Below are 27,872 nucleotides of genomic sequence, written 5' to 3' on the forward strand. Positions count from 1 at the left end.
TTTAACAACAACAAATTTGCAGCGGCAAAAATAATTGAAACTCATTTATAGTATTTTAAAAGATTTACAGTTTTACAAGAGGCATCCCTCAGGCACCACTATAACAAACTAATAACATTGATATGAAAGCACACAAAATACCCCCGCCATACCCTTCCATCCAAAACACCAGCAGTTGCCCGAACTTACACCTAATGACAACCCCCATTAATGAAAACCTGATCTATTACAGATTGGACAAAAAGTCCTGCACCCTTCCAAACATTAACAACACCAGCAAACATCCAACAACACCGCAACACCTCATCGTAACAATCACCATCACAGCAGCATCACCACAGCATCTCAGCAACAGCAGCAACATCACAACAGCACTAGAAGAATACCAGATTAGTATAGCAGATCAGCAAACTGATTCAACACAGATCATCACCAGTTCAGAAAACCATTTCAACTCAGCAACCCAAACAAAATCATATAACCAAATCAGAATTGACGCAGCAGTTTACCTCATTTACCAGAACAGTCAGAAAACAAATCAAACAAAACCAGAAACAAAACTATACAAAATGCTCAGAAATCAGTTTACCATGTTTGTCATCCATCAATTATTCAAACAGCCCTCAAAACTATACAATTCTTAGTAACTTTTAAGCCATCAAGTTAACAGAAGTTAAGTAAAAATTCAAACTAATTCACTGGCTGTCATGTTTACACTAGGAGAGTGAGTTATATAAAAACACTCAATTCAAGTACACCACAATGTTTACCAAGCTGACCTTATACCAATGCACTGGAAACAGTAAAAGTAACTAAGCATTGAGATTGTCCATACACCACAATGTTCACTGATGGCTCTCTTCACTGCTTTAGAATGTGACTGGTGCACTGAAATATGAAACAAAGTCGAATCATTTCACTCAGAACCATTAGTGGCAAATTTATTACACTCAAATAATTAAATTAGTCATGAGAAAGTCAACAAAATGCTTCTATAATGAAGGTACCAGTAAACTAAAACAGAAACATTGACCTCCTTCCCCCACCATCTGCTAGTGGGGAAAGAAAAGAAAAAAATATATATATCCATCCCTACAATAAAATACCCGTAACAACTCTCTCCTGGTATTCCTTGCCACTTATTCTAGCTTCTGTAGGAAGCAGGTCTAGCTTCAATGGAGTCTGCAATCAATCGGAAGATGGTCACACGAGGGTGAGGAAGATAAGAGGAAATTTATGCACCCAACAGACTGATCTATAAAACCAAATAGACAATAAACCAGCTAGGAAGTTTGATGGCATTAGTATTACAACAAATGCTAATAAATGCATTCAGGTCATAAAATATGCTTAGTATCTCACACATAGAACAATATAGTACATGCATTATGTTGCAATATGTGATTTGCTATGTCCACGTTCTCATGAGATTTGGTTGTTTCTCTAGGCTTCAGTCTTGAATAAATTCTACACTAGCGAGTATCAAAAGTTAAAACAAGGAAAGAGAATCAATATAGAACTCCACAATGAAATACGGATCCCTAGGTTTATAAAAAGAAGCACTTCAGAGAGAGATTGAGAGAGACTTGGGCTTGTAAATTGTAAATTCCATTTTGGCATTTAGAGTGTATGACAACTTGGGTAACACACAAGAGATGAATTTTATCTTAAGCCAGTTCAATAGTTCACAGACAAAAATCTTCGGATCTATTTATGAAACAACAAATGTATCTCTCAATCTGTTCTGCCTAGCAAGTCCTGCCCTGCTTTTGGCAGCTGCCAGGGTTTTTGCCATTTTTTGCAGCTCGAGTTGCAAGTACCTGCCATGGAAATGCACAAGGAATCTTGATATCTATTAATGTCAGACACTTTATTCAATGATTCAGAAAACCTCTCCCCAAGTTAAATGGTTTTTTTCACCTTAAGGCTTCAAATTTAGAGGTTCTCTATTGGCAGAATATAGTGCTGTGTATAAACTGTAAGATGTGTCGTGTTCTGTAAATTCTTGTCTGAAAACTGTTTGGATTTTAATAATTTGTATTATATGAATGCTTTTTACCTAGAACAATGAAAGTGCACCAGTCATATTAATGCACCCAATCCAGCCATTTCACTCCAAATTCAATGCCACTGACAGTTTGAATGCTAAAAGGCTTGGCCACAATGACTGTGCACTTAGAACTATATGCTTTTTAACATCTAACTGCATATAGACTTCAACCAGGAATTCTTCGTATTCAATGTCTAGAAGATTAAGCATCACAAGGTAACGATATGATCAAAAGAACTATCATGGTGAATCCATGTTCCAGAAAATCTGGATTAACATGTTATAGAACTATATGCTTTTTCACATTGTTATACACATTCGATAAGGTGCTACCATTTCAATTAACATGGTTTGCTTTATGCTCAGAACCAACAAGAAAAATGAAGAAGAAGAAAGAGAATTGCAAACAAACTTTATTTGTGGCTTTATATATTTTACCCTAGAATCAGACCCAAGTTGTTGTTCCAAAAATCTGCGGATCACTTTTTAAGACCAAACCTGGAAAATTAAACTCAATGCCAAGATGGTATGTGCAGGTATCATTAAGCTGCGCTTGAAAACCTGCTATACATGTAAAATGAGAGACCAAATGTTTGTGATCATTTGTTGCCCAAGAAACATTTCCACCTTTCACACAAATGCTTGCATGATGCTAGTAAATAACTCATGGGATGAATCTCACCAACCAGGTGATAATCAATAAGTTAACTCCAATCAAGATCTATTCACCTGGGGCATGAAAACTGCAGCCAATATAGCAACAATATAATTTAACAACAAAAGCCCAGAACCAAGGAATGCAATGTTTCTAACGCCAAGCTTTGTTGCCAAAGTAGATATCTGAAACCTAGGAAAACAATTATATCAACAGCAAATGGAAACAGTTAGGTGTTTAGCAATAATCATGGTATTTGATCTTAGATTTGAATAAGAAGCAAAGATTCAAGGAACAGGTGAGTAAATTTAGTACATTATAGCTTCTAAGAAAAAAATTGGGAAAAAGTAAAAGATGGAATGTAAGTAGTTAGGACGTCATTTAATATTTATTGGATGTTGTCAAAATGTAAATATATATAAAGAAGGGGGAAAAAGAAAGTATCAGCATCTTGAAAACAATCCTATGTAGGAATAGTAAAAAACAAAACAAAAATAGCAACAGACATATTGTGAAAATTGGTTTTCTAACTTACTTTCTATCCCCCTCTACATCTGGAAGATCTTTAGTAATGGCAATGACTAGCACAAACAATGTTACAAAAGTTGTGATGAAAGCCACAGGTAAGCTGCAGTAGAAATTGATAACGTGCACATGAGAAATTTTGCTGAGTTTGAGAAATTTATAACGTGCACATAAGCTGCAGGTAAGCCATAGCCGTTAAATCTTGAAGTTAAGTTGGTTATGATTTCTATAGCTATGTTGCTAAGTTATTTGACATAATAGTGCTCACTTCCCTTAAGTGATATTAATCTATTCAATTGATATGGTAACGGGTAATAAACTGAAAAAATGACTAAGAGTCAATTTCATGAATCTACACATTGGGTCGATCTGTTTCTGTTCAATTAATCAAACCAGAAGTGTATTAAAAAAGAAACCTTTGAAGCAGAGTGGAGATGTCCTTTTTGCTGATTGAACCCTTTTTGTGCTTCTTCGTCTTATCAATCATTGTGATTTTTCAACTGAAATCGCATCACAAAAATCAAAAAATTAAAATTAAAATTCAAAAAGAATACCTTTATAGCCAAATATTAATAAACATAAACAGAAATTCCAAATGTACAAAGGCGTGTAAACGAATCGAATCAATTAATCAAACCAGAAGTGTATTAATAGAAAATTGAAAATTTTTAAAACATACGATACGAATCTGTGCAGTCAATGCATCAAAAAGAAGCATCCTTCTTGAGAGTGGTTCACCAACATCACTTGCAATCTTTATAGCTTCAAGGGCTTGGTGGCAGCCAATAATACCAGGAACTGTAAAATTATATAAAAGTAGAGCAAATAAATAAAAGAAATACATCACTTGCAAGCCAGGTGAATTTGCAAGGAAATAAGGACTGGACTGGAGACTCCAAATATGTACACAATAGCTTGCACATTAAAGCATCTTTCTTAGTGTCATCCTATGCCTTCCCATAGCAAGTTCAAGGTCCACCACATAAAGACAAAGTACTGTGTTAGGCAACTAAAAAACTAATAGCTGAGGAAAAAGAACACAAATCATGACACGACCACAATATGCAATTTTGTCAGCAAATCCTGCAAGGCACTGAGAATCTGCAGATCATCTTCTCAGTTATTCACTGTGCTCTGAGGTTTTCTGAGATCTTGTCCCAATCTCTAAAGGAACCCCGTAATCCTTTGCTATGCCTTCACCTTTCAGTGAGCTGTCATAAATTTTGGCTCATCCAGGTTGTGGTAGTCAACATTGGTAATGTATTAAAGTGATTACATCCATGACTATGGAATGAAACCAAAAAAAATATTTAAAAAAATTATGACTTCATTTTTCAAAACTTAAAGCAATTGAGATTATGGCTTTGAAAGTAGAGTCGAATTAGAGTTCTTTTTTTGATAAATAATAAATTTTATTCAGAATTCTAGTAACGAGATAAACTAGAAATATGCAAGGGACTCGAGAAATGCAAACAAGGACAGACAGCTAAAGGGTAACTCTGAGGCAAACTCAGATTTTTCTCTCTTTAAATTCAAGATTGCAGGCAATATTTCTAATTGAATGGACTAAGACAGAACATATTAATGGCTTACCAATTCCCAGAACACCACTATCAGAGCATCTTTGACATGCTGTCGTAGGAGGTGGAGTTGGAAATAGGCACCGATAACATGGACCTCCATTGTAATTGTAAACTGTAAGCTACACAAATGATTTGAGGATGCAGTTGCAGTAAGAATTTGAACAATATAAAACAAGAAGAAATTCCACAAAGCTAACTTTGAAAAGGACAAGCAGCATATTTTGACTTTTTTGTGTGCTTTTACCTGAAGGTCTCATTACAACTTCTAAATCACATATTAACACCTGCAGTTTCAGGTCCTTAGAAATAAAACCAACCCCAAGTTTAACCAATGACTGCCGTAAGCTGACTCTGATTTCACCAACAGATACAGATTCAACAGCACCCTGTGAATTGTCAAAGTCATAATAACGTGAACAAACATAATCCTATAGATGCACTCTGTCATCAGATAAAATATTCCATTGACTCTTTTCTTATACAAGTATGATGTTTAATAAAACTCAAGCAAAAGCCAAATAGTTATATCTCCAACTAATTATATCCTTTTAAAACCAAAATTGCTTTTAGCCTTGGTAAAGGGAACCTTTATAAATAAAAAATCAAAAACCAAGAATAATATGAAAGGAAAAAACAAAAAAAAAGGTTGACATAGATGGAAAGCTTGTACAATAAAAATTATAAAATAAAAACTCACTGCTACCAACAAGAACAGAGGTATCAAAATATTCTCAGTCATCGTTCATACCATTTTAAAAGCCATCCAAAGAGAATCATTGCCAAGACATAAACTCAACTCAACAAGCCTTTGTCCCAATTACTTGGGGTCGGCTGCATGGATCCATTTCCTCCAGTTGATTCCCAAATTAATTAGAGAGACATGATAGCCAAAAAATGAATAAAGAATACAGCTTCAAAAGTGTTATGATGAGAAAGAATTCACAGAGAACAATTAGACAGTCATTTTTTATTGGATGTATGATTTTCCAATATAAGCACAATGAAAATCATGGCCTATAATTCTTCCTAAAATTTTAGAGAGACATGATAGCCAAAAAATGCAATAATAATGTGAAGACCACATAAATCTTCCTAAAATATGCACCATGAAATTTCCTAAAGATTAGCCCCATATTAGTAGAATGTAATATGTATCCATCAAGAAATTAATATCAACGTGATCTCAGAGCAGGATTTTATCGAAGCATCAAAGTGCGTCCACCATTAAAAAAAGAAAGCAGAAGAATGTTTGTGAGTGCATGTCGTACTTGTAATCCATTATTCTGACAACTGGTGGATCTGCATCTGGCGATAATATTACCTGCATTAGTAACAATAGAAATATAATCAAATAAACTCAAGCACAATGCCACATGAGAAGCTCAAAAGGCAAACACTTTCCACAACTGCACAAAATAAATACATAATAGTTAAACGTTTGACAAAACCATTGATTGGGGAAAATGAGCTCTAAGACAACGGCTACTGATAGCGAAATTACCAAAGTCAAAGAAGAGTATCACCTTGGGTAGAGCACTAAGAAAATCAAAAAACGGTGAAGGAGATCCTCAGCCATGGAAGTAAAAAATGCTCAGCATCTTAACAGAGATGTAACCAAATTAATATCAAATGCATTTCAATATCCCAAATTTTATTCAAATATCCAACAAAACTAAACATAAGAATCCTAAAATGCGTCTAACTATATCCAACAATCCAAAACATAATAATTCCCAAAAGTATATAAACATTCAACAGAAAAACCTATAAAACGAAACAAAGAAAAATTAAATGAATGCCAACGTGCAAAACGATATATATCACTACTGAACCACGAACATCCATCACCAACCTGTGAACAAAAGGATAAAAACATGAGTATTTTATTAATGCATTAACTTCAACAATAATATACAAATATAGTTAAAATTAATCAAAAAATTGTTGTGAAGCTTTCATATATATCAAGCTATTGTATACAAAGGCTGTAATGCTAGGATTGTAATACAAAGTTTATATAATTTTATATTGTTGACACATGTTAGGATTGGTTAAATAAAGTAAATCAATTTAATGAGGTGTCAAATTTACCTCTATTTCAACCAAGAGAAGTTTCATCCTCCCTTACACCCGATGCATCCTCCCCAGCATTGTTGCTTGGAACTAACCCCAGAATGTTTGCTAGATCTATTCCATTTTTTGCTGCCAACATTTGAATGATAGTTTGCATTGTACTCATGTTTTGAGCCTGGTCAACTAACTGCTTTCCTTGGTCAGCTAATTGTTGTCGCTGGTCAACTAACTGCTGTTGAAGAACAATCACCTCGGAGTTAGGAGCCTCAAAATGTGTAGAAGATGAAGTACTGTCCTTGCGGATCCCGTATCCCTTCAAGAAGACCGACCTCTTCCCAAGTACTTCTCTAGAAATCTGCTCCTCAGACAATGGATGTGTGACACTAGGTTGAGATTGCTCAGCGATCTTTGAAACCATAGTGGCCTATGAATGAAACATAAATAAGCTTAAAACATAATATCAAAATGCAAACATTTATTATTGAAATTGAAATAGTTATGGTTACATGATGTTCCTCAGCTGTGTTATTTATCCACACTCCCCCATGTCGGTGACGTTTGTGGGTGTCCTCGAATAGTTTCGTAATAGTCGGTTTGCTTCCTTGTACCTTTCATTTCATTAGATTTTCTAGTCAATCAAAAAATTATATATTTATAATTTAGTATGTTCAAATTTGTAAATCTACACTTACAATGATAGATGCTCGCGATGCAAATGATCTCGAGCCACTCGTATGATTATACTTCACACAACCTCTCGCTTTCATCGCATTCTCTGACTTTACCTACAAATTAAAAAAAAATATTAGGTATTCATATACAGGAAGATGTTACTTTAGTAAATATTTTTATAAATACCTTCCAATCATCAGTTTCCCACAAATTGTCAATCATCCATTCCCAATCATCCTTTGTACAAGGATATAGTATCTGACTTTTGAGGTCAGATACATTGTTTTCTTTAAGGGATTTGTAGTGTGTGTGTAATCTACTTTTCCATTCACTGTACAAAGTTTGGCACTTATGATCAATAATACATCTCACATCCACATCATTATTGTAGTCCCCAAAGTCAAAAGTTTGCTGCAATTGGAAATAATAAAATTCAATATATTTTATATATCATTGCGATTAACATAAATAACATGTTAAATATATAACACATATATTTCAAATTACCCCAACTCTTGTAACAATGGACTCTCTTAACCCAAAGGCAATTTCTAGCCATCCATCATTTCGAACTGGGGCATGAACTCGAATTTGTTGACCAAGAGCAGCTGCTAGCGGTGTGGCGTATTCCCCTTCTATTGCTTTGGTCAAACGGTTAAGTGTAACGGGTATTCGATCACCACGTTCCTTTCTAATCTTCTCCACATTCTTTCCTCGGGTCGGTCCTCGTACACGTTTCTTGCCCAAAACTGGAATTGATGCTATTATGACCAAAATTTTATTCAATTTAGTCGACATAAAACATGAATGCACTAAATAAATATTGAGACAAGAAATTATCATTTCATTTAAGTGGTCATTTATTTCTCACCTCCACTGTTAGTCACAATACATGGACTTGAAAGGTGGTTAGGTTGAGTGGCGGAGGTAGGGAGCTGATCGGGCCTAGTATGTAAGGCGGGAAGATGGATAGGTTGGGTCGAGACCTCAGGTGTGCTCTCTGAATGATTAACTTGTGCAGTTACAGGTCGTCTCGGAAGAGTAAGTGTATCTTCATCAACAGTAGTTCTCTTTTCCCTAGGTATTTGTGAAGCTATTAGGCGAGCTGCACACCTATTTGTTTTCCTACCGGGACCCATATGAATATCCTGACATAATATAAAAAAGAATTGTTAGTACAATTTCAATAATTTAAGGTTGCCTAATAAAAAATAAATTTGAAATAACTAAACATACCACAAGTAATATAACAAGTGAAAAAAATAGAGAAATTACTTTTTAAACACACATTTATTACCTTAATCACTTGAGAATCAAAAGGCTCGCCATTATCACTTGAAGAACTCAGTCCTTCATCATCATCAAGTGGTTGATAGTCCTCGTCATTATCAGTTTCGCCCACCTTTCTCTTTCCCACCCTACAACTTTCACTATTGTCCTTTTCAATAGAACCAAACATTGAATTCTTGAGGGACTTTATCCCTAGAGCATCAAATCTGATTTTATTTTTTTGGATTGTTTTTTTCCTATCCTTCTCATATTTCGTCATCTTCTGGACTAAGCCGTCGGGCTTAAGAAATGATTTACCGTTTCTGGACATCTTTGTAACTGTACATATGGCATATAATTAAATGAAATGAAATAGAGAAACAATGCTATGAAATTTGAAAAACAATGCCATGCAATGTAAACCAAGCAATTTATTATTAAATTATAACACTTGTCCATATAATTAAAAATTAAACACTACATATCATAATCTATATCAAGATCTATATCAAACACTACATATCATAATCTATATCAAGATCTATATCAGGATCTACATCAACATCAGGTTGTCTATGCAGTTCATCATCTTCATCATCATTATACTCTATGATTGTGTCGTCCTCGTCATCATTGTGAACTAAATTCTCTGCCATTAGTTGATCATTGAAAATGATCTCAGGATCCATATCACCCCTGCTGTATTGAACATCATTATCTTGGATCACTACCCCAACACCATCAGTGGTTTCATCCTGTTGAAAAGCATCATTAGAGACATCATCCCGCTCTGGTATATCCCATACTCCCCGATGCTTAACACATTCAACGACTCTCCAATTTTTGCCTTTGCTGGTATCATTGACATAGAATACTTGTCTTACTTGACTAGGTAGAACAAATTGGTCATCTTTATACCAAAGTCTTGTAACATCAATACTTGTGACATGTTCATCGGAGTATATTCTATTCTTGTGACCGGTGTCATACCATTCACATTGGAGCAAAACCACTGTACCCCCATGCAAGTATTTCAATTCCCATATTTTGCACAAGTAGCCGTAAAAATTAATTTGGTTCCCATTATGGTCCCCTTCTACGACCAACCCACTATTTTGGCAGGTACGACGATTTTCACGGTTTCTAGTATGGAATCGAATTCCATTGTAGATGCACCCAGAATAAAAGTCAATTACCGATCCAGGACCATTTGCTAATGACCACAATTCGTCAGTTGCTTCAGGTGACCCTTTCGTTCGCAAATCATTCATCTACATAAAACACCATATGACAAGTGTACTAAGTTAACGTGAATTGAAAGTTTCAACAATTGTATTCAGTTATTTTCTTTAGTATATCTTACACGATTTTTGAACCATTTTGGAAATTCTTCCCGTTGTACCCGACTTATGTCACGTCCTTGTACATTATGTAACATATTCTTCTGCTCCCTACCCAAGGAAATGTGATATACGTAATTAACTTTGAGAGTTCGAAACAAAATGGAACGATTATGCATAAACGTAATTAAACTTAAATACATACTCAATATATGGCTCCACCTCAGAGCTATTGTACAACACAAACCAGTGAGCCATTTCTTGTTCATTTTGCGAAGGGTCAAGAGCCCTTGTGATAGGTGAGAATAGACGAGCATTTTGGGTAAAGACCTCCATCCCGGGACCACGTTCACCACCATCATCATTTCGTTCAGGTTTATCAATCCCTTTTAAGTACATTGAACAAAAAGTAAGACACTCTTTGACAATGTAAGCCTCAGCGATAAAACCTTCTGGACGTGCTCTATTACTGACATACCCTTTCAAAGTCCCGAGAAACCTTCAACAAAAATTGACAATGAAAATTATGCTTCTTGATGCAAGAAAATTACTTCTTAAACTTTAGTCTTTTATGGGTGGATTTTTGTACAATAGTTTAGTTATAACAAATTAATAAATAGCCATATGTTCATAATGATTACCTTTCAATCGGGTACATCCATCGATATTGCACCGGTCCAGCAAACATGGCCTCACGGGGCAAGTGAACAGCCAAATGGACCATCACATCAAAGAAAGCTGGAGGAAAAATTTTCTCCAACTTGCAAAGTATGAGCACAATTCGTTCTTCCATTTTTTCCAAATCAGTCTGCCTTAATGTTTTTGAGCACAGTTCTTGGAAGAAGTTGCCCAACTCAAATAGTGTTGTACAGATCTCCTTGTTCACAAAACCACGCATGCCAATTGGTAGAAGTCGCTGAAGCAGGACATGACAATCATGGCTTTTCATGCCTGATAATCTTCCATTTTTAGAAGTCACACATCTTGAGATGTTTGCTGCATAGCCATCTGGATAACTAATCGACTTCAAGAATTCACAAAAACCATCTATTTGTCGAGAATCCAATGTGTAGGCTGCCCGAGGCTTTACAACGGATCCGTTATCTTTCCTCTGTAGATGCAATTCTTGCCTTATGCCCATTTCTTGCAAATCATCACGTGCTTTGTACGTGTCCTTGTTTTTCCCATCTATGGCCAACATCGTCCCGTAAAAGTTTTCACAAATATTCTTCTCAATGTGCATGACATCAAGATTGTGTCGGAGGTTTAATTTCTTCCAATACGGTAGCTCCCACATTATGCTTTTCTTTGTCCAATTCAATTCTTCAGACTCTCGTGGTCTTTTCTTGTTGGTAGGATCCTTTCCAAACTTGACTTCCCGCAATTGATCCAATTGAGCCATTACTTTTTCCACCGGTAAATCCAAGGATTTCTTTCTAAGCTCAGTTAAACCATCAAACTTCTTGTCTTTCCTCCAAAGGTGGTTATCAGGCAAGTAAGCTCGATGACCCACCCACCCAATCTTACTGATCAACCCGCGTGACAATGGATTATCATTACAAGGAGGGCAAGACAAATAACGTTTAGTTCTCCATCCGGATAAGTCACCATATGCAGGGAAGTCATTTATGGTCCACATTACAGCTGCATGCATCCGGAAGGTCTGTTCAGTGGAGGCATCGTAAGTCATCACGCCATTCTCCCATAACTCCTTCAACTCATCAATCAATGGCCTTAGGTAGACATCAATATCAGTCCCTGGTTGATTAGGTCCAGGAATAAGTAAGGACATCATGAAAAATGGGGCCTTCATACATCTCCAAGGTGGGAGGTTATAGGGCATGAGTATGACAGGCCACATGCTATAGGAAGTGCTCATGTTCCCAAAAGGGTTGAACCCATCGGTGGCTAGGCCCAACCTAACATTGCGAGTCTCCTGGGCAAACTCTGGATAATGCAAATCAAATTCCTTCCACTCTTTACAATCAGCCGGATGCCTCCCTACACCATCATCCACACGCTTATCACTATGCCATCTCATGTCTTTTGTCGTCTTCCTAGACATGTACAATCTTCTCAACCTAGGTGTCAATGGGAAGTAACGCAATATCTTGTGAGGGATCTTCTTACCCTTGCTATCATTTACTCTGTACCTAGATGCTTGACATGTGGGACGTTTTTCCAAGTGAGCATTCTCCTTCCAGAATAGTATACAATCATGTTTACATGCATCGATGAGCTCGTACCCCAAGCCCAAGTCACGTAGCAACTTCTTGCACTCGTAAATTGACCCTGGCACCACGTGGCCTTCTGGTAAGAATCGCCTTTGTATCTCCAAAACCTTATCAAAAGACTTATTACTCCACCTATTTTCTACCTTCACATGTAGCATCTGAATAACGAATGATAACAAAGTATCTGAGTTTTTGCAACCTGGGTACAAGCAACATTGGGAAGCATCTAGCAATTTATCAAAATGTCGTACATCCTCTCTTTCTAGAGTATCACCCTCCATAAAATTCCCCCTCTGATAGTCCTCTATCAGTTCATCATGTTCATCTTCATCCTCATCATTCTCACCATTGCTTTCATCAAGGTTATTGTGTTCTGGAAGTTCACCGTGTTCTAACCAAGTGGTGTATGATACTATCATCCCACTTATGAGCAAATGAGCCTTCACACTATCATACTCCTGCTTATAAAAGTTACAACAATTGATGCATGGGCACTTAATCTCTCTAGCCTCACCCAAATGAGCCTTTGCAAATTCAATAAATGAGTTCACCCCATCTACATATGGTTGACTGAATCTATCAGAAATTAACATCCAACTCCTGTCCATGTCTGATCATAAGATAGTAGTTAATATCAATAGGACACAACCTTTTATTTTTTATTTTTTATTTTTTATTTATTTATTCTTTAAACATGAAGACAAAGTAGTTAATATAAGTGTAGAGTGACACATCATCGTCAATAAAGGTGCATCTACCTATAGGCTTTTTTAATTTTGTATCAAGGTTTCGACCAACAAATCCTTTAAAGTTCTATTATATTGCATATATTATGTATTAAGTTAAGTGTTTTTTACATTTATCAACAAAAAAACAAGAAAATATATATTTTTTTAATGTCTGTTAAATGGTAAAAGGCAGTTGGCATGGCAATGTACCATTCCAATTCATTCCAATATCTTTCTTAAAGGACATTACCTAATGGGCTCCTACAAATTAAGGGCATAGGGAAGGACTAAGGGTGGCTACAGGCCTAACCTCTGTAATATTTGTGGGAAGGGACTACATTTATAATTCCAACCCATATTTTCATACACGGGAACTCAAGCATTTACCACTACACCAATCAATACCCCCTCTTTGATGAAACTTCTATGTTTATCTAAAAGGGATTTTCAGCTCTCCTAAAAAGCCCTACCACAAATTACATCCAGCCACTGCCTCTAAATTTTCTATTAATGAACCAATTGAAAAGTCGGGAACCAAAGTGACACAAACCTCAAACTATAGGGAGTGTTAGTATAATTCGCCCAAGATAAAAAGATCAAAAATAAAAAGTGCACTTTTGTAGTACACCCAAACACTCTCTTAGCTTAAAAAACCATCTAAAACCCAACTTAAAAAACTAAACTATTTAAACTTTTTTTGAGCTGAAAAGGAAAATAAGCTGAAAACAAAATAAGTGGAACCAAACACCCTACAATTTTAGGTACAACTACTAACGCATGTGTTTTCAAAATTTAAACAAAATAAGTTGCAAATAAGTGGAAACCAAACAGCCTTTTTATATACAACTACTAAAGCATGTGTTCTCAAATTTTAAATTAAGTTGGTTGCAAATTTTAACTACTAAAGCATGTGCTTTCAATTACTACATTGTATTTATGCTTTTATATTCACATTCAAACACGTAAAAAATCAGAAGTTGGCCCTTAAGCTTTATGGTATAATATCTTACTGCATCCTCTATTTCTAACATTACATTGTCTCCAGAGTGTTCTTATACTGGATGCAATAGACCATTTCCTTTGTGAGACAGAATTTCAACTCCTGAATAGGTGCTTCAGTGAGCAAGGCTACATGAAAGAGAATCCCAGTAAGCTTCAGCATGGAAGTGGGTTAGTTAAGGTATGACAAATAAGCCACCTCTATGCCCTGGGGGCAAGGATGAAATGTCAACACTCATAGTAGGGGCACTAACAGGCTCAGAATTGGTGACTTGTATTGGGTTTAAGATGGAACAGATTTTAAAGCCTCTCTTATTCATATGCACCAGTAGAAGTGTTCTTATTTTATTACCTTACATAAATAGTCACTGTGGGTTCTTATTAATATTTGAAGTAAGAGGCCCACTGAGAAGATGAATAAATTCCTGGTGAATGGGCACAGGCATCCTCTCATACAGAGGCAAATCCATGTTCTAACCTAAACGTTTGATGTGGATTCAGGTTAGGTGTTCATTAAAATTTCATATCCTTTTAGTTTTGCATTTCAAAATGATATTGTACTGGACAACCCGTAAAGGCCCCATCTTCCCCAACTCAAGCATGGAATTTGTTTGGAAAAAGCATCCTTCAGAGAACCCCAAAATCAAAATAATAGAAGAAGTGAAAATAGACAAACATAGATTCATTTAAGAAATTGAGAGAGAGAAGCAGGGGCATTGAGATACAAAGCAAAAGGGAACAAACCTGTAATGGGAGACTGAAGCACCGATCTCGCACGACAGCAGCAAACGGCACAAACCCTACGATCAATAGTGAAATCGTGAGGGAGAGAACTACAAATTCTGAGATAAGGATGTGAACGAGTGAAATCGTGGTGATTGATTTGGGGAGATTTGATGAGGGAAAAAAAAAAGAAGGGAATTTTAAGAGGGAAATGTCACCGATCCCCTGATCTTTACCTGCTCGACCCCAAAAAAATAAAATAAAATAAAATATTCAAAACAATTTTTAGATTTGTTTTTTTAAAAAAAAATTAAAAATAATTTCAAAGCAATAAAAATCAAAATTATATTTTTAAAATTTTAAAAAGTATTTATGACCTAAAAGATTAAAAAAAAAACAAAAAAAAATTTAGATTTGTTTTTTTGAAAAAATTAAAAATAATTTGAAAGCAATAAAAATCAAAATTATATTTTTCAAATTTTAAAAAGTATTTATGACCTAAAAGATAAAAATATACAAAAATAATAAGTTTTTTTTTTGTCACCCAAATTTTTTTTTAGTTTTTTAGGGAAAAAAAATTTGAAACTAGTTTCTGAAAATAAAAACAAACATATTGAAATTGATAATCTAACCATATTCTTTGAAAAAGTTTAAATTATCTCAAATTAGTCATATCAACTTAAGAGTGTGTTTGGGCTCAATGGGTTCATTTTGTGATCTAATTCAATGATTATTTTAATTTTACAATTTAGTAACTAAAATATTTAAAGCTCTTTCAAAAATTATTTTGAATGATTATATTTAAAGCTCTTTCACAAATTACTAAATCACATCATTCCACTAGCAAAACTTTTACCGACGAATAGTGTCATCGTCGCTAAAGGTTAACTCTTTGCCCACGCCAACTTGTCGTCGCCAAAAGTAAGCACACTAATAGCAACGCTCATTGTGTTGCTAAAACATAAGCCTCGTAGGTAAAAGTTTTGAAATTTTGGCGCCAACCAAAAAATTTGGCGCTAAAATAATGTTATGCCTTTTTAGCGACGACAACAAATTGCGTCGGTAAAGGTATACTTTTACCAACGAAATTGATCACTGTGTCGCCAAAAATATACTTTTAGCGATGAAAAATTGACGTCGTCGCCAAAAGTAGTCGCCAAAAGTGCAATTTCTTGTAGTGCATATTGTTCCTTAAAATTTTTAATTGCATAACAAATAACTCATTTCATTAATTAACTATTAAGTCAAATAACAATTTTTAATAATATCAGCAATATATTTCAATTAACCATTATGGTTATTTCATTGTTATATAGGAGGATAGTTAGGAATTTTATTTTTTCTATCAACTCTGTTAAATGATAAATTCTGATAAAAATAATATTTATAATTTTCAAAACTATATGATAATATGTATTTTAAATAAATCTTAAAAGATATACTTATAATTTTTTTAAAATTTTATTAAAAATATATATGTCCAAACATTATTGGATATCGAAGTTTCAGACTCTCGTAACAAAAACAAACTAACAGACTTCTAACCACGCGGTTATCATCTATCTTAATGCATGAGAGGTTTGGGACAGAATCAGAGAGTTGGGTGGCACTAACAACCCACCTTTAGTTCTTATGTACACCGTATTAGAAAAACACAGAATAAAAACAGAAAAAAATTTAAAAAATTCATGTCCTCAACTTCTTATGAATCTTGAAGCTTTTAACACCTTCAATGCATCTACAACAACAACAACAACAACAACAACAAAAACAAAATATTCCTTTAAATCACATGGAGCTTTTATCCCAAAAAACTACCCTCACTTTCTATTCTGTAGATATTCTGTAGAATATTTTAAAATACAAAATTGAATAAACAATTTTAAGGTCAATTACACTCGTAAACTCATAATTCTTCTAGATTGTCTTTTGTGTTAATTTTGTTATCTTGGTTCTAAATTATATCAGATTTTTACCCTTGAATATCTTATTTTGTGTCAATTTAGTTTAATTAGTAACGCTCCTTAAGAAATTGAATTGAAATTAAGATACAAAATAATCCATTCACCTTCCTCAAAATATGTGAAGGGTTGATATCCAATTTAAAACAATTTATTCACTTTTGAATGAAAGCTTTTATTTACACCACAAAGTCTCCTTCTTACACCCATTTTCTTTTTACACTTCATTCAAAATTTTAAAAATTTTATTTTATCTCTTCTCAACCCTTATAATTTCAACAATAACCTTATCGCTTGTCTTCCTCTTCTCTCTACACTCTTAACCTTCTAAACCTTAACTCACATCCTCCATCATCTCCACACCACCCTAGCCTCTTTCCTATCCTCCCTATCGCTCCTACACTCTCCCACCATCGCAACACCTATCCAATCCTTTCATTGGTATGAAAGATGACTTTTTTGGATTTTTTTTTTTTTTTTTTTTTTTTGCATTCGAGTTTTTTCTTCTTTTTGGCAAGCCGAACATGCCAAAATTAGTGAAATTAGTTATGTTCAACCTCAATAGTCCGAACAATCCTAAAATATTCAACTACTAAAGGTCGAACAATCTTAGTTTATTTGACGAATTAGAGCCAAACAAGTTTTGACTCATTTTTTTTTAAAATAGCATGAAACTATATTAAAATGATAGAAAATTACACCCAAAAATCTTTTATATACTAAAATTTTGTATATAATTTATTTACAATTATCATATATGTGTGTGTGTGTGTGTGTGTGTGTTTTAACTATCAATTTTTTATTTTTCTAGTTTTTTTGTTAGTGTTTTTATGTTTATTATAGTAGTTGTGCTAGGAGTTGCAAAGGGATGAGAGGGTGAGAAAAAAGGGGTGCGGGTGGTGGTGGTAAGTGGAAGAGAAATGATGGTGGTTGGGTGGTAGAGATTGATGGAAGGGAAGAGTGGTGGTGGGTGATGAGAAGAAAGGGGAAAGAGTGTAAAAAGAAATTCTGTTTAATATATATATATTATTTTAAGTCCGTGTAGGTAATTTTACCAAAGAGAGATCATAGTAAAAGATATTTAAAAAGTGGTGTAAAGAGATAAAATGGTTATGTAAATAGAAACTCTTTTTTTGAATAGATCATTTTGTCATTGATTTTTGTTATCAATTGAACTAAATCGATATATTATGAAAATTTAAGAGACAAAATTGGAACTATAAGAACCTAATTAGAACAAGAGAAAAATTATAGTGACCATGAGTATAATTATAACCTAGAGCTCAGTCTGTTGCCCTAATAGAGGAGGCCCATTGGCTCAGCCTGCCAGCTCGTTTGGGTCAAGCCCATTGAGTAGGGTTTGGGCATAAATTTTGGCCTCCCGACCCAACCTGAACCCCCCTCCCCCACACCAAAAATCAAAAAAAAAAAAAAGAAAAAAAAAGAAGAAGAAACAACTTGGTCTTAGCCCACAAGCGGTCTTGAGCTCAATTTTTGCTACCTAGCCAAGCTAACCCGATGTCGACCCTTAGCAATGATGTTATTATGTTTACATTATATAGTTAATTGATATGTTTCTTGGAAATAAAAATTTAAAATGAGAACATAAAAGTAAATTTTATATTCGTTGATCATTATAATTTAGGTTAAATTTACTTTGCCCTATGAAGTTTTATAATTTTCTCACTTTGATTGTTAAAATATATATATTTTTCATTTTGACCCTTAACGTTTGTAGTTTTTTTAAATTCACCACAAAACCTATTTTTGGTTCAATTGTAGACGGAAAATGCCATGTTGACATCCACATGGTCATGTGCCACCTACTATGTTGACATAAAAATGAACAAATTATACTTGGCCCCTTAAATTTCATGTTTTTTTTACTTTGACTTTTAAAATATTTTTTCTCACTTTGACCCCTAACATGTGTAGTTTTTCTTAGTGTACTCCCAAAATCATCTTTTGGATGAAAAAATGCTAGCTACTTGGCGTGAAACTACATTACATTAAAAAATTAAGACTTAAAACTCAAAATTCAAAATAGACTTTTTCTCTCTCTAGAAAATGACCATTAATGAAGCTCTTTGATCTGAAGAATGACGAGATGATGGCCGCTCAATGGAGGAGATTGATCTCCTAAACCGTAGCAAGAAGAAGATTAAAAGTGTAACAGAGCAGCCAGGTGATGATACCATAGCTCAAAGTCAATCAGTAGAGAAAGAAACAAGGGATGCGCAAAAATTCACTCACTATGAGGAACAGTCGAAGGAGGACACATACAACCCAACAAATGAAGATTCAACCAGAGTCTAGATAGAAATCATGGAGGTAATTAAAGAATCAACAAGATCCTTCAAGCAAGCACTCCTCTGTTCGAGATTCAATGAAAATCGCAATGAAAAAAAATTTCGATTGCGATGTTGAAGAGATCTCTTCAGACGAGGAGAATGCAACTACTAATTGGAGGTTTGAGAAAGAGGATGAGGTAATGGATGAGGCAACAGATGGGATACCCAAAGTAAAGATACCACCAAGAACCCTAAAGAAAGTGTGCGAGCCATGGAAAAAGTGTCTGATCGTGAGATTATTAGGGAAAACCATAGGCTACAAACTGTTCGTGACCAAGATGACAAAGATTTGGGAGTTACAAGCAGACTTTGAAGCCCTAGATATTGGTAATGGGTTTTTCATTGTTAAGTTTGACATGGTTGATGACTACACCAAAGTATACACTGGAGGACCATGGATAGTGATGGATCACTATGTAACAGTGAGGAAATGGCTAGAAGATTTCAAATCAGACGAAGCGGAAGAGGATACTACAGCGATATGGGTGAGATTTCCTAATCTCCTTATTGAGTACTACAATGAGAAAATCCTTTACCACATCGCAAAAGTTATTGGAGTTCTGCTCAAGATCGATATCAATATAGACATGGCAGCGAGAGGCAAATATGCATGAGTTTGCATAGAGATAGACCTCAAAAAGCCTCTAATTTCTCATTTTTCTATAGGTAAACACACTTACAGTGTTGAATATGAAGATTTACACTCATTATGTTTTTCTTGTGGCAGGATTGGTCACCAAAGAGAAGCATGTAGTGGTAAACCTACTTTGCCGACGGTGTAAGACGGTGAGGCAATGAATGGAGATTGAAGCCAGAGAAATGAAAGTCAAGTCAGTTCTGGGCCAAACCCAAGGAGGAAAGAACATAAAGATGAGCTAGGCCCAGGGAATTATGGGTCATGGATGATTGTTCTAAGCCAAAGAAGAAAATCAAGAGGCCCAAATGTTCACAGAGGTGATACTTCTCAACAGACTAATAGATTTGAGATGTTACGAGAGGAAGAGGAACAAAGAGGCCCCAAAGCCCAATTAACCAAGGAAAAAGGGAAAGAAAAAGCCCTAGTAGATGGGGACTTTCCGCACAAGGCTAGAGCATCAGCAAAAAAGAATAAAACAACTAGCCTTGGCATGGCTACTAAAAAGAAAGGAGAGAAAGTCTGAATGGGAAATAAAGGTGGTATTGACATGATGATACGAGATCAAGAAGCAGTAATGGGGAAGAGTGAGACATCAAATCCTCTTAATAGTAAAAATCATACATTTATCACCATAAACCAGCCACCCACTCACCCAACCACCCCAGTCAACATTCCACTAATTCTTATCCAAGAATAGGCAGTTCCAGACCCATATTCAGAGTTCCACCAAATAAAAATACAGGATGAATGAGAGAACTACCTTACGAAGAAGCACATACTGCACCAGAATAGAGTATTGGTCTGTCTATCCCCAGGGAAAGAAGTGTTTCACCTCATCACCTCAAAATGGTGGAACGAGGAAGTAAAGTTGAGGCTTCTACCATAGAGGCAGGTGGATGCAAACCAAGACATGCACTACCTCTCAATGACACCACTGAAGTCAATGGAAGATAATTTCAAAGCCATAAGAGGCTACCTAACAATAGATAGCCAAGTACCTCTACCCCAACAAGCTATACCATCTATGGATTTGTTAACCTGGAATTGTAGAGGAGCAGGGAACAAAAAGTTTTAAAGGAATATGAGCGAATTAGTTCAGATCCATAAACCAGAACTGGTTGTCCTTATGGAAAATAAAGTTGAGTTCAAGGTTATGGGATTGTTTTTCAATGGTATGGGCTTTACAGCATCAGCCCATGTAGATCCAATAAGTCGAAGTGGGGGTATTTGGATATAGCGATCCCGGGTTTACCCTTGTTGTACAGTGATCCGGACATGTGTACGTGGATGTTGGTAGTTGGTTATTATCGTGTTTACATTCCTTTTTCTTCATATTTGGGTTATAGGATGTGTTAGGCAGGTTTGTTACAGGTTGGTTGTGTTCGGGAGCCTAGTGTTGCTGCCCAGAATTTTGGACCTTCGCTCGAGCGAGGAGTTGGTCGCTCGAGCGAGAGTGGGGTTCGTGTCTGGTGGGTCGAGCCAGAGTGGCTCGCTCGAGCGAGCGGTTGCACCTGGTTCTGGACCTGAGAGTTGTCTTTCTTGGCTCGAGCGAGCTTCCTTCGCTCGAGCGGTCTGGGTTTTTATTCGCTCGATCGAGAACTTCTTGGCTCGAGCGAGAGTTTCTGTGTCTGGTCGCTCGAGCGACGAAGGCTTCGCTCGAGCGAGCGTGTTTTATATCAGCGGACAGTAGCGATTTTAAACATCACTTTTTCACTTTCTTTTTGATCCAAAACCTAAATCCGAGACCCTCTCTCTCTACACTTATATTCTCTCTAAGATTTGATCTCCCTAGAGTGTGAATCTAGCCTAGGGCTTTTGTTAAAAAGATAGAGGGCATTGAGAGCTTTGATTTAATCTGAAAAAGTTTGGATTTGGAGCAAGTTGATCTTAGAGTCTTCATCTCCTTTTTGGCTCAAACTTTGAGGTAGGGATATCCTACTCCTCTCTATGGATTTTGTCTTTAAATTTTGGTATTTTGAGATGTTGGGCTTGGCTTGGTAATTTTGTGAAAGTTTGGGGCTTTTGTGTAATTTTACAAAAGTTGGGGTTTTGTTCATAATAAACCTAGATGCATGTTTGGAATAGAGAAATGGAATAAATGTTAAATCATTGATGAGAATGGGACCTAAGGGTTGGAATGTTAATTATGGGAATTGACCTAATTACATTGTTTGATTAATTGGGATAATTAATGGTGAGAAATGAAGAAATGAAATGTTGATTGAATATCCATTTGTGCATTTATTTTCTGTTTAGAAATAACTGCTTTGGGCTATCAGTGGAGGATAGTCGTGATTGTTGTAGACAATGCATGATGATTAGGCAAACTGAAACTAATCAATGAAATGTGTCATGGAACTTGACGATTGATAGAATACATTAACTGTATGTATTGGGTGATTGTATATAGAACCAATGTGTTTATATACGTTATGTGTAGAGGAGGAGTTAGGGGATGTACTCCGCGGTTTAAGGGAAGATAGGGGATGTACCTCTAAACCGGATAGTGTTGGGAGAAGATAGGGGATGAACTCCGTAGATACAGCTCATATGCTTGTCTAAAGAAGTGAAGATAGAGCTTATATGCTTATCTTTGTGATGTGTGGATATAGCTTTTATGCTTATCTGTGGATATTGTTGTTATACATATCTGTTGTAGAATGTGGGTATAGCTTATTTGCTTATCTGAGAATGTGGATATTGTTGTTATACATATCTGTTGAGCATGTGGGTAGTGCTTATATGCCTATCTGTTGAAAAAGGGGAAATGAAAAGTAATTGGGACTTGTAAGTCGTTTGACATAAATATATGATTTATGTGATTGTATCAGTGTTGGCCATCTATCAATTGCTAATCTTTTAGTCATTGTTCATGGTTGGTTTAGTATATTTCTACTGGGCTGTGGCTCACCCTATATGGGAATATCATTTTCAGGTGCAGGAAGCATGCCACCTCCAAGGACATAGCTGGAGGCTAGAGGCGGACATACTTTTGTCGCCTAACTTTTGATGTATTACATGTAACTTCAAGCCAAGGGCTTAATGTGTAAACGAGTTAGTACTCTTTTGCTGTAACCAAGTTTTAACTTGGAAAGCTGTAGGCCCGTAGGGCATTTTGTTTTGATGTTAACATGTAATACTTATGTAATGGAACTTTAATGAATAAAAGAATGTGGTTAGCTTTTATGAGAATGCATGTCTTATCTGATGGGTTTAATGTTGCTAATTTCGAGGGCGTTACATTGGATCCTTTGGAACCCAGACATAGTTAATGTTAGAGTGGTGGAAGCCAGCTCCCAGCAAATCACTGCAACAATCTCTATGAAAGGGTTGATAATTGCAAACTTATGGATTTGGGGTGTATGTAAGTCTAGCTACTCTACTGGCTACTCTCAGCTCTGTATGTAAGTCTAAACAGTAATCTGAGAGGCGATTTATGGGATCAATTAGAGGAAGTTGCTTGAAATATGATTGAACCTTGGTTAGTTGATGGTGACTTTAATGACTTCACCACACCTAATGAAAAACGAAGCCTACAAGGAAACCAAAACCAGAAACTAAGTCAAGACCAGAGGAGAGGTAGAAAATTCTATGAAAGGGTTGATAATTGCAAACTTATGGATTTGGGGTGTACAGGTCCAAGACTGACTTGGTCTAATAATAACAAAGGTTGGGCAAATACTATGGCAAGGTTGGATAGAGTTTTGTGCAATACAGAGTGGAGAACCAGTTTCCCAGATGGAGCAGTTCGAAATCTACCTCGCACCTTCTCAGATCACTCCCCTATGATGGTGTTTACTTAAGGTAAGTCTCCCTTTAAACCCACTTGTAAACACTTTAAATTCATGGCAACTTGGATAACTCATGAGGATTTCATAAATGTAATTGATAATAGTTGGACCAAGAACCATGTCTCCCCAAGCAGCAACCTCCAGAAACTAGCTCAAGAAGCTAGTGTCTGTATAGCGACCCCGGTCTTTTCCCATTTGATTATTGTATCCAGACTTGGGTTCCGTTTATTTTGTCATTGTATATTTGTTGTTGTCGTCCTTTATTTTCTCATTTGGAGTTATAGGATGTGTTGGGCAGGTTTGTTTGAGGTTGGTTGGGTTCGTAAACCAAGTGTTGCTGTCCAGTTTTTTTTGGTTGGTCGCTCGAGCCAGGGCTTGGTCGCTCGAGCGAGGGTTGTATTTTGTGTCTTCTGGCTCGATCCAGATTTGCTTCGCTCGAGCGAGCGACTGCGTCTGATCTAGACCTGAGGGGAGTGCTTATTCGCTCGAGCGAGATTTTCTTCGCTCGAGCGAGAGAGGTGTATGTTTTCGAGTTCCTTGCTCGAGCGAGCATTCTGTCGCTCGAGCGTGCTCCAGGGTTGCAGACCTGAAGCATTGCATTCTTGGCTCGAGCGAGCTTTTATTCGCTCGAGCGAGGTTTTCTTGTGTCTTGTCGCTCGAGCGACCATGTCTTCGCTCGAGCGAGCCTGTCCAGTTTATATACGTAGCAGCGGGTTTTGATCAGTCTTTTTCATCTTCTTTTTGATTCCAAACCCTAGGTTCGACTTCTCTCTCTCCCTACTCACCTTCTCTCTGAGGTTTGATCTATTTAGAGTGTGTTTCTACCCTAGTTGCTTTATTAAAAAGATAGAGGGAGTCGAGGGCTTTCATTTAATCTGAACATTTGGCGATTTGGAGCACATTGGTATTTGGGTATTCATCTCTGTCTTCTCCATTTGGGTTGTTTTCTTCGAGGTAGGGATTTCCTACACCATTTTATAGGTTTTGTTCTAAGTTTTGGTATATTGATATGTTGGGGTTACTTTGATAATTTTGGGAAAAACCCTAGTTGTATTAATTAATTAATTTGTATAATTAATTTAAGGGAATTGGGGAATTTGGTTAAACTCATGAAATTGAGGAATTCAATGATTAAATGGTGTAGTTGGATAATTTAAATTACTCGTCTATTGAATTGTTGATGTATTTATTTCCAAGTCTAGAAATAACTGTTTTGGGCTATCGGTGGAGGATAGTCATGATTGTTGTAGACATTGCATGTGGATTAGGGATAACTGAAACTAATCACATTGGTTGAGTCATTCATTTTGACTGCTGAATTAATACAGACATTATGTGTATTGATTGTGTGTTATATGTTATGTGTTTACATACATTGTTTTGTGTGGGAGGAGATAGGGGATGTACTCCACGGTTTAGGGGAAGATAGGGGATGGACCTCTAAACCGGATTTTGTTTGGGAGGAGATAGGGGATGGACTCCATTAGCATCACTTTTATGTGTGCTTATTTATATTGAAGTGTTTTTATTGATACAGCACTAAAATGTGTATCAAACTGGAAGTATGAAGTGTTTTGATCTGAGCTTGAGTCTCATTTGTTCGTTGACATTGGAAGAATGTGAATTTGATATATATAGTTCACTGTTGTAAGTTTGGCCAGGTTCTGAGCCGTATTGATAATGTTGGAAAGTAAAACGTGTCTTAGACATTAATGTCATGAAATTGTATAATGATGTAATTGATTATCTTGGTTAACCATCTATTGAATGCTATTGCTTTATTCAATGCTTATATTTGGTTTAGTATATTTCTACTGGGCTGTGGCTCACCCTATATGGGAACATCATTTTCAGGTTCAGGGGATAAGCTACCTCCAAGGACTTAGCTTGGAAGGGACTTGGATTTTTGAAGACTATTTTCAGTTGTTTGTTTTTATTTGTTAGTACATGTAAACACTCAAGCCTAGGGCTTTATTTGGATTTGAGTTAGAACTCATACTTTTGTTGTCCAAGTGTTGGCTTGGAAAGATGTAAGCCTGTAGGGCATTTAATTTGAGGTTACATGTAATGCTTTTATTTAGTAAGACTCTGATGAATATTATAATGAAATATTTCCTTTCTAACATTGCATGCTGATGATATATATAATTAATGGGTTTATTTTTTTAGGGCGTTACAGTCTGGAATAAAGAGGTCTTTGGCAATATCTTTAGAAGGAAGAGATGGTTACTTGGGTGGATAGAAGGCATTCAAAAATCTCAGGCTAACAACTATTCTCATAATCTTCATACTCTTGAATTGGCTCTTATTGATCAATATAATAAAGTCCTTTACCAGGAGGTTCTTATGTGGTTTCAAAATTCTAGATCTAACTGGATCACTCAAGGTAAGAGGAATAAAAAAAAATTTCCAGCTTACCACTATTACCCAAAGGAAAAAGAGAAAGATTGGGATGCTTAGAAATGACAATGGAGGTTGGGATGATCAGCCTGACCAACTCAAGAACCTGATTACCAATTATTTTGTTAATCTTTTTAGCTACTACCCTACCACCTCTCTTGAACACTGGAATAATTTGGTGGTTTGCAAGGTGACTAGGGAGAACAACTCTAAACTTACTAAAAGTATTACTAATGAGGAGGTTTGGAGGACTGTGAAGAGTATTAATGCTTTTAAGGCCCATGGGAGGGATAGGTTTTAAACAGTATTTTACCATTCCTACTAGTCCATCATTGGACCCTCTGTTTGTGACTTTGTGAAAGTCTGTTTTGTTAACAACCATATTCCCTATGGTATTAACAAAACTCAACCTTGAGAGTATTAAACAATTTAGACCCATCAGCCTTTGCAATGTGTCTTACAAAATTATTTTTAAAATCATTGTGAGCAAGATTATACCCTTTTTGATCAACATTTTTAGACCTAATCAATGTAGCTTTATCCTTGGCAGAAGCACTAGTGACAACAAAATAATTTCCCAAGAGATCATCCACACTTTGAATTACAAAAAGGGCAAGAATTTAAAAATTGTTCTGGAAAAAGCATATGATAACATTTCATGGGATTTCTTCAAACAAACCCTCTAAATTTGAATTTGATGTTAGCCTTATTGACATCATGTGTTGTGTTACTAGTGTTAGCACTGCTATTATTTGGGATAATGAACCTCTTCAAGAGTTTAAACCTCAAATAGGGTTGCAACAAGGTTATCCTCTTTCTCTTTACCTCTTTGTGTTGTGTATGGAGAGGCTTTCCAATATGATTAGCTTCAAAGATGAGAACAAGCTTTGGAAAGGGATTGAGATCACTAGAGGTGGACCTAGTATCACACACTTATTCTTTACTGATGATCTCATGTTATTTGGGCAGGCCACTATGTCAAATTGTAACACTATAATGCAGGTTATGGATGAATTTTGTGACATCTCTGTAAAATTAATTCCCACAAGTCCAAGATGTGTGTTTCTCTTAACATTGAAAGAAAAAAAGCCAGAGATTTAAGGAACAAATGTGGCATTCCTCTTACTACTGAATTAGGGAAATATTTGGGTGCTCCTCTAATTCATGGGAGGGGTAGCATGCGACATTTTAATGATATCCTTGGCAAAATGCAAATAAGATTGGTTGGATGGAAAGCTAATGTGTTATCTTTGGTATGCAGAGCCACACTGATTCAATCAAGGGCTCTGCTATTCCTTCTTACACTATGCATACAATGTTGGTTCTTAAAAAGGTGAGCAATGAAATTGATAAGTTGAATCATAATTTCCTTTAGGGTGACACCCTGGAAAGGAAAAAAGTGCACCTTGTTAATTGGGATATAATGTACAAAATGAAAAAGAATAGGGGGCTTGGTATAAAAAAGGCAGAGACCAAAATTTTGCCCTACTTTCTAAATTGGGCTAGAATATGGCAAGCCTCTCATCTTTGGAGAGGTATCATGTGTACCAAAAGCATTCTTACAAAAGTATTGATTGGTCTGTGGGTGATGGCAAGACTGTTGATGTGTGGAAAGATTGGTGGTATGGTGATAGATCCTTTAAAGAATCTGTTCCCAGCACTAATCTTAGCAGTTCCAGTGTTGAGCACAGGTGTGTTAAAGTTAGAAATTTAATGGGAGATGATGGAAATTGGGATGAACAATGTGTTGACAACATATTTCCATCTCCTATTGCTTCTTTAATTCTGAATATTGCTTTTCCTGGTAGTTCCAACATGGATACTCCTATGTGGACAGGTGCCCCTGATGGGGTGTTTACAGTTTCATCTGCCTATGAACTC

At 36.0% G+C, this 27,872-nt stretch overlaps 2 protein-coding genes across 2 annotated transcripts; both read right to left on the minus strand.

Annotated features, from left to right (window-relative positions):
• Positions 1-226: 226 nt before the first annotated feature.
• LOC114275143 (uncharacterized) lies at positions 227-9,158 on the minus strand. Its single transcript, XM_082896924.1, has 17 exons — positions 8,856-9,158; positions 8,430-8,706; positions 8,066-8,319; positions 7,745-7,969; positions 7,579-7,671; positions 7,393-7,494; positions 6,982-7,310; positions 6,641-6,665; positions 6,102-6,134; positions 5,058-5,199; positions 3,910-4,028; positions 3,647-3,705; positions 3,241-3,333; positions 2,780-2,897; positions 1,107-1,182; positions 780-888; positions 227-374 (listed from the first exon to the last, which is right to left on the minus strand). The coding sequence occupies exons 1-17, from the start codon at positions 9,156-9,158 to the stop codon at positions 227-229; spliced, it is 2,505 nt and encodes an 834-aa protein (XP_082753050.1).
• A 184-nt stretch (positions 9,159-9,342) lies between these two features.
• LOC145803608 (uncharacterized) lies at positions 9,343-13,009 on the minus strand. Its single transcript, XM_082896925.1, has 4 exons — positions 10,809-13,009; positions 10,373-10,666; positions 10,191-10,278; positions 9,343-10,098 (listed from the first exon to the last, which is right to left on the minus strand). The coding sequence occupies exons 1-4, from the start codon at positions 13,007-13,009 to the stop codon at positions 9,343-9,345; spliced, it is 3,339 nt and encodes a 1,112-aa protein (XP_082753051.1).
• Positions 13,010-27,872: the final 14,863 nt, after the last annotated feature.

The sequence above is a fragment of the Camellia sinensis genome, chromosome 12 (assembly GCF_055761805.1).
Source record: "Camellia sinensis isolate YWXY chromosome 12, ASM5576180v1, whole genome shotgun sequence".
Taxonomy (NCBI): domain Eukaryota; kingdom Viridiplantae; phylum Streptophyta; class Magnoliopsida; order Ericales; family Theaceae; genus Camellia; species Camellia sinensis.